General features: G+C 36.7%; 1 protein-coding gene across 12 annotated transcripts in view; it reads left to right on the top strand.

The window, feature by feature from the left end:
* LOC143874112 (dynein light chain 1, cytoplasmic-like) overlaps positions 1 to 13590 on the top strand; it is a 63807-nt gene that overhangs the window by 39068 nt on the left and 11149 nt on the right. Inside the window, exons 2-5 of one of the 12 annotated variants that reach the window (XM_077376877.1) lie at positions 5450 to 5557; positions 10685 to 10758; positions 12262 to 12335; positions 12769 to 13108. In XM_077376877.1, coding sequence (XP_077232992.1) covers positions 5450 to 5557; positions 10685 to 10758; positions 12262 to 12335; positions 12769 to 12857 — 345 coding nt within the window. In that variant the 3' untranslated portion in view covers positions 12858 to 13108. Of the gene's footprint in view, positions 1 to 5449; positions 5802 to 6152; positions 6522 to 8057; positions 8247 to 10684; positions 13109 to 13590 lie in introns of those variants that run through there. The other 11 variants (XM_077376867.1, XR_013249560.1, XM_077376885.1 and 8 more) reach the window with 11 other exon arrangements.

Raw genomic sequence — 13590 nt, 5'->3', positions numbered from 1 at the left:
AAATATGGGTGTTCTAAACATACAAACCATCAATCCTAACACTCTAAAACTTCATTTGAATATCCAAGAGTGAATCAAACTTCAATTGTGCCTCTCATCACCATCTTTAGGATTTGGATCATAGGCTCAAATTTGTACATCCATTTTGTAACCCTTGTGAGGGATTTTTCGTTTCTTTCTTTCAACCTTCGAGTGTTGTATTCGGGCGAGTATTCGGAGAAGCGTAGCCCATTCTCCGTGGTGAGGATAGCCACCGAGGTTAAAGCTATTGGGGTGAGGATAGCCACCAAAGTTAAAGCTATTGTAATTGGCATTCGATCTTCGCCAAGGTTAAGAAGATCAAATAGTGAAGCCATCAACGGGTTTGGTTGGTGGAGTGGAGTAGGCCTCGGATTTGAGGACCGAACCACTTTAAATCTCGGGTGCACTCTTTCTATCTCTTTGCTCTTTCATTTGCATTGCACCATTAGATTTAACTTGTATGCTTAAAATATTGTTTTTGATCTCTTAATCGGTTTAAGTTTTTCAAATTGGTAAATTCTAGTTTTCTTAAACAACCGTATTCTCCCTCCTCATAGTTGCCATTTCTAATTCAACTTGGGACCCCCTATATCGGATTTTCAGTTTTTAATGGTTGTTGCATGCATCTGAATATTTATTTTTCTTTGAATTGTATGGATAATGAGTACAATTGTGGGTTAGAGATTCTCATTATTGACTTCACAAGTCTATCATCACATAACCTATTTCTTTCCCTTCACTTTACTTGTTCTGTGGCGTGCATATTCTCTGTACTTGATTTCTGTTTGAGATGGCACAAGTCACAACCTTTCTCTTCTAATTTCTGTTCTCTTTTTTCTTTGTTCTGCCAGAGTCAATTACCAATTTATCTGCAATTCTACTGTTGTTGTTCTCCATTTCCTCCAAAAAAAATGGCTCCTCGGGGAAGCATTTGCTTATGAAAGATCCTTAGAACATGGAATACCTCAGAATGTATCCTATTGGAAGAAAAAACATCGAGACATGTGGTTAAATTTTTTTGTCATTCCACCTGCCTCTCCTTTACTGGTATGAAGCCAGTACCTAAGTGGGAGTGACTTCAGGGCCGAGAATGCACAAGTAGTTCTCAAAAAATTCAGACAGTGGGAGTAAATATTCAAATTAGCTTATTTTATGTTTTTATTCATATTTTGGCTTGAAACTCACAATATTTAGATTTAGAAAATGTTAAAAGCTATAGTCAAGGATGGTCTTTGTGACATCACGGTAACAATATTTGGACTTCAGCTAGGGGGAAGCCTCTGCCCCCAATCAAATGATGCTTGTCAAAAGGCCTATGCTCATATAGCCTCGGTCCAACCAAATGATGTTCAGCAGTCTAAACCCAAGTAGTTGTGGCCCATGATCCAAGGGATCCGCAACCAGTCAAATCCAACCCCACCTCCTAAACACATCACAACGGCTAAAATCCTTGTCCCCTATCAGTTCTGACATGATCACACATAACCGGGCATTGAGATATTTGTTAGTGTACTGTCGAGCTTTTCCCTATTTGTGATTATTGCTGCACACAATGTCATTCAGTTTTGACTTAGTACCTAAGCTATAGCTTAGATAAGCTTATCTAAGCTATAGCTCAAAAACACATGTGGCTCCACATTTTTTGGGGACCCAAAGCATTCATTTGGAAGGCCCTTCCATGGATAGGGTGTGTACCAAAAATCAGCCCTATAGGATCATCTTGACCCTGCCATCTGTTGAGGGAAAAAATGGGCAGAAACATGGACACACAGTGTCTGTCCATTTTCCACTCCACCTTTGATTGGGTTAGGATGATCCTATTGGGCTGATTTTTTGTACACACCCGATCCATGGAAGGGCCTTCCAAATGAATGCTTTGGATCCCCCAAAAAATGTGGGGTCACATGTGTTTTTGAGCTATAGCTTAGATAAGTTTAGATAAGCTATAGCTTAGGAAAACTTTCCTCATATATAGCTTAGGAAAACTTTCCTCATATATATATAGAGAGGAAACTGTTGGTGCGCTTAAGCTCACCAAACTTTTGGTGAGCTTAAGCGCCCCAATCACATGGGGGCCCACTTTGTTAGGTGATCCAAAGCATTCATTTTAAAGTCCCTTACATGGATAGGGGGTGTACCAAAAATCAGCTCCACAGGATCATCCTAACCCCTCCATTTGTGGAGGACAAAAATGGACACACACAAATCTGCCCATTTTTGTCCTCCACAAATAAAGGGGTTAGGATGATCCTATGGAGCTGATTTTTGGTACACCCCCTATCTATCTAAGGCCTTTAAAATGAATGCTTTGGATCACCTAACAAAGTGGGCCCCCATGTGATTGGGGAGCTTAAGCGCACCATAGGTTTGGTGCGCTTAAGCTCACCAACAGTTTTCTCATATATATATATGAGAAAACGGTTCCTACACATATGTGTAGAGAGTTCTCTACACACTAGCTTAAAATACAGTGGGGGCCCACATTGTTTGGGTGATCCAAGCCATCCATTTTAAAGGCTCTCACATAGATAAGGTGTCTACAAAAAATCAGATCCATAGGATCATCCCAACCCTACGATTTGTGGAGGTAAAATGGATGTCTTTAAACCTTCAAAAATTAGTTCATTTTTTGCCTCCAAAGTTCGAATGGTTAGGATGATCCTATGGATCTGATTTTTTGTGGACACCCTATCTATGAGAGGGCCTTAAAAATGAATGGTTTGGATCACCCAAATAATGTGGCCCCCACTGTATTTTAAGCTAGTGTGTAGATAACTTATCTACACATGTGTGTAGGAGCTGTTTTCTCTCTCTCTCTCTCTCTCTCTCTCTCTATATATATATATATATATATATATATATATATATATATATATATATAGAGAGAGAGAGAGAGAGAGAGAGAGAAGTGTCTCTAGTCGGTCGACTAGAGAACCTTCTCTAGTCCGCCGACCAAAAACATAGTGGGCCCACATTATTTGGATGATCCAAAGCATTCATTTAATAGGCTCTAACATAGATAGGGTGTGCCCAAAAAATCAGCTCCATAGGAACATCCTAACCCTTCGATTTGTGGAGGTTAAAAATGGGGAGTGGAGGTTAAAAACATAGTGAGCCCACGTTGTTTGGATGAGCCAAAGCATTCATTTGATGGGCCCTGACATAGATACGATATGCCCAAAAAATCATCTCCATAAGATCATCCTAACCCTTTGATTTGCGGAGGTTAAAATGGATTTGTATAAACTCCACAAATCGGTCCATTTTTAACCTCCACAAATCGAAGGGTTAGGATGATCCTATGGAGCTGATTTTTTGGGCACACCCTATCTATGCCAGGGCCTATCAAATGAATGTTTTGGATTATCCAAATAATGTGGGCCCACTGTGTGTTTGGTCCGTGGACTAGAGAAGGTTCTCTAGTCGACCGAGACGGAGAAAGAGTTAAAAGTCATGGTAAATACTCCGTTGGAGTGCGCAGCTCAGTTACCTTCCCTTGGCATGAAAGTCTAAATTTCCTTCTAATTCAATGAATCGTTTAGGATAACAGTGCTGGAGATTTCTTTCTTCCCTTAGGTGTTTCATATGAATTCTTTGATTAAAACGCCAGCTCATTCAACTTTAACTATTATTTCCATTATACACTTGCTATTCAGCTTCTAATTAACCTATGTCATGATAGCCGGAAACATGGTTGTAGAACTGCCTGCAACCATTATTACCAGGTGAATTTGCTGTTTAGGGCATGACTTGTTTGTAACATTTAACGCATCCATTTTGTGCTCATAACATGTAATGCACCCTCTTTTCTAAAAATAAAATAAAAATAAATACATGTAACGCACCCTTTTGTTTAGCAGTTATGGAACTTCACTAGAAACTGGGCTAGTCTTGCAATTTGGATTTTTTACGCACTTTCTCATTGGGTTAAATTTTAAAGGTTTCCACTTCCATTTTGTTACTAATGTACTGTCTGCTGTATTTAGATGTAAATGGTCAGCATAATGTTATTTCATCATGCCATTAAGGTTGTTGTGGTCCATGTTCCTTGAAAATCTAGTTCTAGTTGTGTAGAGTTGAAAAAAATTTGGGGTGTTGGGCTATTGTTTTCTTCGGTGTATACTTCACAAGTTCGTTACACAGAAGCAACATGTTTCCTAGACTGTCATGTAGCCACTCTTTCAAAACTCTGTCAATCGTCAACTCGCCCAAGTCGGCCCCCTTTTGCCTTGTCTGAATTTTTAACTCTCCTGAATTATAACTGCATAAACTGAGTATTCGGACGCATAGCGCCTAGTCAACTAGGATTTGCTTTGGTTGCATTTTGTCCCACATCCATGTTTTAAAACATTGCATGTAGCTTCAAACTAAATTTTTAATGGTTGTTGCATGCATCTGAATATTTTTTTTTCTTTGAATTGCATGGATAATGAGTACAATTGTGGGGTTAGAGATTCTCATAATTGACTTCACAAGTCTATCATCACATAACCTATTTCTTTCCCTTCACTTGTTCTGTGGCGAGCATATTCTCTGTATTTGATTTCTGTTTGAGATGGCACAAGTCACAACCATTCTCTTCTAATTTCTGTTCTCTTTTTTCTTTGTTCTGCCAGAGTCAATTACCAATTTATCTGCAATTCTACTGTTGTTGTTCTCCATTTCCTCCAAAAAAAATAGGTCCTCAGGGAAGCATTTGCTTATGAAAGATCCTTAGAACATGGAATACCTCAGAATGTATCCTATTGGAAAGAAAAAACATCGAGACATGTGGTTAAATTTTTTTGTCATCCCACCTGCTTCTCCTTTACTGGTATGAAGCAAGGACCTAAGTGGGAGTGACTTCAGGGCAGAGAATGCACAAGTAGTTCTCAAAAAATTCAGACAGTGGGAGTTAATATACAAATTAGCTTATTTTATGTTTGTATTCATATTTGGCTTGAAACTCGGAATATTTAATTTAGAAAATGTTAAAAGCTATAGTCAAGGATGGTCTTTGTGACATCACGGTAACAATATTTGGACTTCAGCTAGGGGGAAGCCTCTGCCCCCAATCAAATGATGCTTGTCAAAAGGCCTATGCTCATATAGCCTCGGTCCAACCAAATGATGTTCAGCAGTCTAAACCCAAGTAGTTGTGGCCCATGATCCAAGGGACCCGCAACTAGTCAAATCCAACCCCACCTCCTAAACACATCACAATGGCTAAAATCCTTGTCCCCTATCAGTTCTGACATGATCGCACATAACCGGGCATTGAGATATTTGTTATTATACTGTCGAGCTTTTCCCTATTTGTGATTATTGCTGCACACAATGTCATTCAGTTTTGCCTTAGCCTATACTCATTAAAATTGTTTCAAGCTCTACTTTATTCCCGGGCTATGATCAATTGTGATGTCTTTTTTCTTTTGTTGTTTGTTCACAGGAATTCGATTCATTCTATGGTCCAGCTTGGCACTGCATTGTGGGGACGAGCTTCGGTTCGTATGTCACTCATTCCTTGGGAGGTTTCTTATATTTCTCCATTGATAAGGTCTACATTCTTCTCTTTAAGACTGCTGTCGAACCTTTAGGACAATGACATTCTCGGATTTAAATTCCATACACCCGTCAAAATTAAATTTGAAACATCGACATCTAACCGTATTGAAATCACTCACAAATACAATATATTCAAGCATGCTGTTGCAGATTCATTGGTCGATGCTTGTTGCACCAGAGAGACTTGAAATATCAAGTGTTGTACTTTTCTGATATATTCTTGGTTTTACATATAAGCTTGTATGAACACCTTTTGGTAAGAGGAACGATACACCGGAGTCCACCCTTGCAAAAAACCAGCTACTAGGGCGATCCTATTGGTGGTTTTCAAAAAGTACATTCATTGTTTTGTTTCTCTGCACCATTATCATACATTTCTGAGACCCTTATAAATGCCCTTATAAATGCACTTTGGTGGCTTTGACCTATGGGGGCGTCCTTGTAGCTGGTATTTGCAAGGGCGGCCTTCAATTTATCATTCCTCTTTTAAGTTTAATTTAATTTGCATAGGTTACTGATATTTGAACTACCATATTTTGATAATTGCATAAACTAACCTATGAAAAACATGGTTGTTCAAATGCCAGTACCTTTTTTCAAATGGGACATCAAGGCGCAGTATTTTTTCAACAGGCCATGTGGGGCCACTTCAGAGGGTGATCCAAACCGTTCAGTTGGCAAGGGCTCCTGTGAGTTTAGCATTGCTCATAAATAACTATTATAACAGTTATTTGCAAAAGGGTCATTAAGGCCATTTTGGGCCTCTCTTTATAGTATGAAGCTAGACTTACCAACAAGTGTTTGAATCAGTGCTGTAACTCACCTGTTCTATGCTATAACCGTTGATCTGGTGGGCCACCATGTTGATATATGCTATAACTCACCTTTGATCTGGTGGGCCACCATGTGGATATAGGCTATAACTCGTTCGATCAAACATTGTAGTATTGTACTGATGATTTTCTGTAAATAGTGGAAAAATCAATGCATAACGTCACACATTTAACAAAAAACTATTGATAGGGGTGCAACTCAGGTCAGGTTGGATCGGGTTGAGGCCAACCCTAGCCCAACCCGAGATAGCATTCCCTCAACCGTAACCCGAGCATCAGGCCGAGGATGGCCAACTCTAACCCAACCCGCCTCTAAATATCTCAACCCTAACCCAACCTTTCTAATCGTCTTCTCACCAGATCGGGTTGGATTGACCTGGGTTGGGTCAAACAAAAAAATACAAGAAAAAACATAATCAAAGAAAATCAAGATAAAATTAGTAGAGGTTGGGTTCGAGTTGCCAAGGCCTGAACCCTAACCCAACATGAAATTAAATCGGGTTGAACCCATCAGGTTCTGGTTGAACCTGACCCAAGTTGCACCGCTAATTATTGCACATTTAATGTAATGTGTTGCACCCCCACATAGTGGAGTCTACCTTTGTTTAATCTGAGCTGTCAATTTGATAGGCCTCACTTCGGATCTTCTACTCATGTTTTTATTCATGAATTGTACACCGTTCAATGTTAGAATTGGATCGTTGAAATGATTTTTTGTTCATAGAAAATCTAAAACAGGGCCCATCAACTAGATGGCTCAGATGTCAGATCAACTTAGGGTGGGACCCACTATCCTGTTGTGGGGCGCACCACACTTTATTACAATTCTTTTTTGGATGAGTAAGCTAGGGTTAGGCATGACCCCGACCATATATATTAAATAAGAAAGAAAATACAATAAGAGGGCCCAATAGGCAGCAAAGAAAACAAGCGAAGACAATAAAGGTCATGCCGAAGACTGCTACAATCTTACAAACTGCAGTATTGGGCTCCACAGGAGTCTTTAAGAGGGATCATAAATTTACATGGGCAATCTGATTTCGGAAGATAATCAGCTTCTTCATTTGCTTCTCTCCAAGTGTGGGAGATTTTCCGGTGTTGGAACTCCGAGAATGTGATGAATCCGGGCAAGAGTTGTCTCTTTTTTATTTCCATGGGCAGTTTACCAAATTCATGATGATGTTGATGGCTAGAAGAGAGTTCGATTCAAGCCAGATGTGTGAGAGCCTTTCCTAAGGAAAGACCAGGGAGAATTGTGTCTAAACAACATAGTGGCATTATCACTCATCTTGCCTTTTATAATTAAACAGCCGTAGCCGTTAAAGATATTAGAGCCAGATATTAGTGCCATTATTGAAACAACATATTGGCATTATCAATAGGGGAAATGTTTTCGGCACTACTGTCTTTTGATGATGGCACTCTAACTTTATTAAAAGTACGGAATGACCCGCACCATAGGATGATACAAACCGTCCATTAGATGGGCCACATGTTAAATAGGTTGTTCCCCTAAAAATGGTTTCCATAGGTTGATCCTAACCCTCCGACCCATCTATTGGATCATCCTGTGGTGCAGGCCATACCGTACTTTTAATAAAGTGAGGAGTGCGGTCGTCAAAATACAGTACTGCTGATAACATTTCCCTATCAAGAGTCTTTAAGCAATAATGGTATTTTCGTAGTTTGGTCAAAAACCGTGAACATTGTGTTGAGCACTTTGTGCCGCCTCAAGAACTATGAAACCCTAATTCCGGCCTATAAAAACCCTAGATGAGTGGTATGAAAAACCCTAGATATACTTTTCGATTGGCTTTTGGCGTTCTTGTACACTCTCTTTTCTCGTAGGTTCGACTTTTCTCTCTTTCTCTTTCCCCTTTTCATAAGCTTTTTTGAGTGATTTGTTTGGTATCTGTTTAGATCTGAACTACCTTTCAATTCATCCAAGAAAATCTTTCTCATTATCATTTTAATCTGTTAACTTTTTTATGCTGAAAAATAAATGAATCTGTTTATATCTGAACTTTCTTTCAATTAATAAACCTATTACATCTTTTCTGTAATTTTAGTTGGTTGATATCGAGTTCTTAGGCGTTTCACTGCTGAAAACAAATGGATCTGTTTAGATCTGAACTATATTTCACTTGATATACGGATATCAAATAGTTTCGGTAAGAGAATGCCACTAATTACCCTTTTTTAAGTGATTTGTTTGGTATCTAGATCTGAGGCGTTTTACTGCAGAAAATAAACGGATATTTTTAGATCTAAACTGATATACCTATTATGCCATTCAAGAATATTTTATCCAAGGTTGCTAGAGCAGGAAGTGTAAGAGAATTTTTTTTTTATGAAAAGTTTTAGCATTTACTTAAAGGAAAATCACTATTAGCCTATGTTGACCCGTGCCTGACAAAATGAAAAAAATTTAGAAACCAAATTATGAGATTTTTTTAATTGACTTTTGAGATTTAATAATGTTTGGACATGATAGAATTTATGAATTTTTAAAATTGGAAAAATATTCCATCGGAGAAGTTAAGGTTTTGACCCCTTTTTCGAATTTTGTACTAGAACTGAAAAGTTGACTTTTGATCCTTTTAGATTTGGGTCTTGAAACTATTTTTAATGAGTTTTTATATGGTGACCGACCGTCCAAAGTCCAAACATAAAGGGCAGAGAGAAAAATTCTCCCACTTGATTTTTGATCCAAGTCAAACTCCCCTTTTTTACTTTTAACTTGATCAAAAATCAACGTGGTTAATTTTTTCTATCTCTCTGCCCTTTATATGTAAAGGGCGTCCACCATATAATTTCTCATTTTTAATAGATTTAAATGGGGTTATTCCCTTATTTACATGTAAATCTTAAGTAATGGACCACCAAGAAGAGAAGAAGACTAGCAAGAGACAAGGAGGGTAGATAGGAAACGCGCTTCCCATAGAATGGGAATCGTGTTTCCCACGTTTCCGAAACAGGATTCCCAAAAATTGGGGAATCGAGAAGATTCCCGTTTCTGAATAGCGTTTCGGGGAATCGTGATTCCCCGAAATGAGTAGAGATTCATGCTTCCTTGATTTTATCTGTCATCCTTGTATCTTCTTATCTTTTTTAAGTGGTTTGTTTGGTACTTAGATCTGAGGAGTTTCACTGCTGAAGACAAGCAATCTGTTTAGATCTGAACTATCTTTCAATTGGTATACCTATTATACCATTCAAGAAAAACCTCTATGGCTTCGTTGTATTTTCTTACCTTTTTAGATGACTTTTTTGGTATCTAGAATTGAGGCGGTTAACTGCTGAACACAAATGGATTCGTTTAGATCTAAACTATCTTTCAATTTATATACATATAATATCATCGGAGAATATATTTTCTGTCATCCTTGTATCTTCTTATCTTTTTTAAGTGATTTGTTTGGTATCTAGATCTAAGGCATTTCACTGCTGAAGACAAAAGGAACTGTTTAGATCTGAACTATATTTCATTTGATCTAGATCTGAACCATTATTCAATTGATATGCCTATTATATCATCCTAAAATAGTTTTTCTGTCATCCTTGTATTTTCTTACCTTTTTTCAGCAATCTGTTTGGTATCTAGATCTGAGGCCTTTCACTGATGAAAAACTAACGAATCTGTTTATATCTGAACTGTCTTCCTAGTGATCTACATATAATATCATCATCAAAGATCTATCATTTTATATTTTTTGACATGATAGCTGGTTATTAGCACGAAAAAATATCTCATTTTTTGCTTTCTTCTTCATTTCTCTAGGATTCCTGGATTTCTCTTCCCTTTCGTCTAAGATATCTTTGATTTCTATTAACTGATAGCTGGTTATTAGCACCAAAATATATCTCAGGAGAATCGTTATCATTTGATTCCTATTATAACTGAAGCTGGAGCCTTCAATTAGCAATTTCTTGTCAGAAATGTGTAAATTTCAATTTCCGACCATATCATCTGACCCCTTCAAGTATAAGTGAGTTTCTATTAACGTCTCAGTTGTCCTCTTTTATAAAATTTCTTTCTCGTGTGCAATTGGTTCCCTTCTCAGCTTAATACATTAGGGTTTAATTGTAGATCTCTTGATACGTGCTGTTGTATAGTCTAATGATATAGTTTTCTTCTGTTTGTGCAACAGCTTATTAGGGTTTAATTTGTTTCTTGGGCTTTTATTCGGGATTTAGTACTTAATTTCTTCATACTACAAGACAACAGATCTCAATAGCAGCTATCTTCATTCTAGAAGCTGAAAATCACTATCTTCTTATTGCAGGAAAAAAAGGCATCAAGGGGAGGTCCAATAGGAGAGTCTCTGAGGTGTACGGAAAGGGTGAAGAGCTCTTTGAAGTTAGTGGAGATGGGTGGCTAGGAAAAATCTCTTTTAAATATATTTATAGAGAAAAACTTAATTAAGTATAAAATAATATTTCACCTCCCGATCAGACTCTTTTTGAAATCAAATTAATCTAAGACACATGTTTTACAAAGAAAAAGATTATTCTGCACTTTTCGATGCATTGAAAATTATTTTGTTACTTTATTTGTAGACTTATATACGATATTCTCTCATTTATCTGACATTTTATTATTTAACATATCTCCATGTCAGTCCCTCTCTCTCTCTCTCTCACCTTCTTTCTTTTGTCTCATATCCTCTATTTTTTAAGAAAGTAACTTAATTTATAAATGACATAAATATTCTAATTTAATTCTATTTCACATCATAGTGCCCATTTTGCTCAAATTACAGTCAATTTATTGTATTTTTTTTTTTTTTATGGTGGCTGTAATTTGGTAGTTTTTTTTTCTTTTCTTTTTTTTAAAAAAATCTATCAGTAATTGGGCTTGAATTATCTTACATGAGTTTTTAATTGAAAAACGTTGAAAAGATGCTTAAAGTTTCAAAAAAAAAAAAAACTTTGAGACCTTACAATGACCTTATTTCATTTAACTGTCTTATTTTGTTTAACAAAAATACCATTATGTTTGTGTAAATAAGTAAAACTCAATGTGGTTAACCAAGAGTGGTTAATCTTTGAAACTTTTTGGTAATTTTTATTGAAACTTGTGTCCAGTTTTCCAATATTTTTAAAATTTTCATTTAAAAACTCATCTATTTAGGATAATTTAAGGGAAGTGATATATCCGCCCGTTTTCATTGATTGGGACACCCGAAATCAGTGTACGGGGAAATCTGGACCGTTGAACACTTCCCCCATGATGTCAGTCTGGTCCTCCACCAGTCATAGATATTACTTGGGGTGTCCCAACTAATGGAAAGGGGCGGATTTATCACTTCCCTAATTTAAATCCTATTACTTATAAAAAAATTTAACAAGTCTAGTTTATACATACTTACTTATAAATAAAAAATTCAAAAATAGGAATAGATATGATAAAATCTCAAAAAATGCAGCACCTGCAAGTACCATTAAAAAAAGGAAAATGGAAAATTCCAAGAATTAGTTATGAGACAACCAAATTACCTAAATATGGTCTGAAGTTCAATCAAATGACGGCATTTTTTTTCATTTACAAATAAATAATGTTTAAAAAAAAGGTTTGAGAGAGAGAGACCAGTGTATTTTCCATTGCATTCGTAAAGGTTGAATTTTCAAATTGAGTCTCATCGGTACTTTTAGAATTATTTTATATTTAATTGGTAGATATTTTCCTATGTCACCTGGTCCATTGATTTCACGGGGTTCCTCCCTTTCCCTTCATTCCTTTAGCAGGGGGAGGCGGGGACTTAAGCGGAGTTTCTCTTCCGAAACATTAATATGGTTAGGTGGGTTTCCTCTATTTATAAGTTTGCTTGTTTTATTAATCTTTGTTTGTTTTCATTTGTAGATCACAGTTGCCTATCTCTATGAGGAAATGGAAAGTTGAGGACAAAAATCTAGCTATGTATCAACCAAATAGAGGTGATTCAGTAAATGGACGAAAATCTAGGAACATATGCTAATTTTTCCTATGTTGGCCATAACTTCTATTTAATTCACAGAAAGGCCAAGTTTTGAATTAAATCTGCAATGGGTGTTGCATGGTTAGATTATTTATACCTTTCTGCATTTCAAAAAAAAATTGTTTCTTCTTTCCTGTCGTTGTCATTGAATGCTTGTAGAGTCCATGGCCAGATAGCAAGCTAATATTCTCGAGCTTGTCCTACTTCTGTTGTTTCTTATTGCTTGTACCAACTTATACATATGTATACATAGGAAACGAAAAGTGTCGAACGGAGAATGCAGAAATTGTTTCTACATATTTTGTGTTGCTCCACTTTGTAGTGTGTGAAAAGTTGGTAAATTGGATCTGGGCAGAAAATGTCTGAAATCTTTTTTTATGCTAGTGCTGCAGTGGAGGTACACCCACCTTATGAAGCCACAATTGTATTCTTCTCTGCGAGATTGCACCTTTTCGTTTCTCTGGAAATCTGTTCTTCCTGAATTCATACCCTCCCAAGTGATTTTATTTGTTTGGCTACTGATATTGCCACTATCATGATTTAATATTTGCAGCTTGTCCTTTCTTTTTTTAATTGTCTTCTGAGAGCTTTTGGGGAAATGTATTAACCTTTGACAACTGTTTAAACAATAGAAGAACATGTGTTAGTGCAGTTATCAGAACATGGTAATGCTACTATGAATAGCCTGATTTTTCTTCTTTGAATAAGAATAAAAGACCATGTGTTAGTGAAGTTATCAGAACATGGTAATGCTAGTATGAATAGCCTTATTTTTCTTCTTTGAATTGATTTCTATGCTGCCATACAAGCACTGAATGTGTATTTCAAAACATGGTAATTCGAATATCAGTAACCTTTGACAACTGTTTAAAAAATAAAAGACGGTGAAGCGTTAGTGCAATCCTAACCCCTTCAATCTCTCCTGTTTATTTTATTTTTAGTTTTTCAATTTAATATTGGACTAATTACCGAAGTATTGGGATTGTTCTATGGAGAAAATTTTCGTACAGGCGAGAACTGTCTCATATTATACGGTGATGAGCTCGTACTATTAGTATTAACTTACCTCTCTTAAGCATACCCTTGTTTGTGAAATGATGAGAAACTCATTGTAATCTTGTGACGTTTAAGCAAATGATGTTTTGTATTGAGTGACACGCAAAGTTCCCACTTATATTGACAACTGTCTCATATTATACTAAAAATTACATCTG

The sequence above is a fragment of the Tasmannia lanceolata genome, unplaced genomic scaffold (assembly GCF_043159265.1).
Source record: "Tasmannia lanceolata isolate RefF3 unplaced genomic scaffold, GAP_Taslan_0.1 ptg000002l, whole genome shotgun sequence".
NCBI classification, from domain to species: domain Eukaryota; kingdom Viridiplantae; phylum Streptophyta; class Magnoliopsida; order Canellales; family Winteraceae; genus Tasmannia; species Tasmannia lanceolata.
This window is presented reverse-complemented; position numbering and strand designations above follow the sequence as displayed.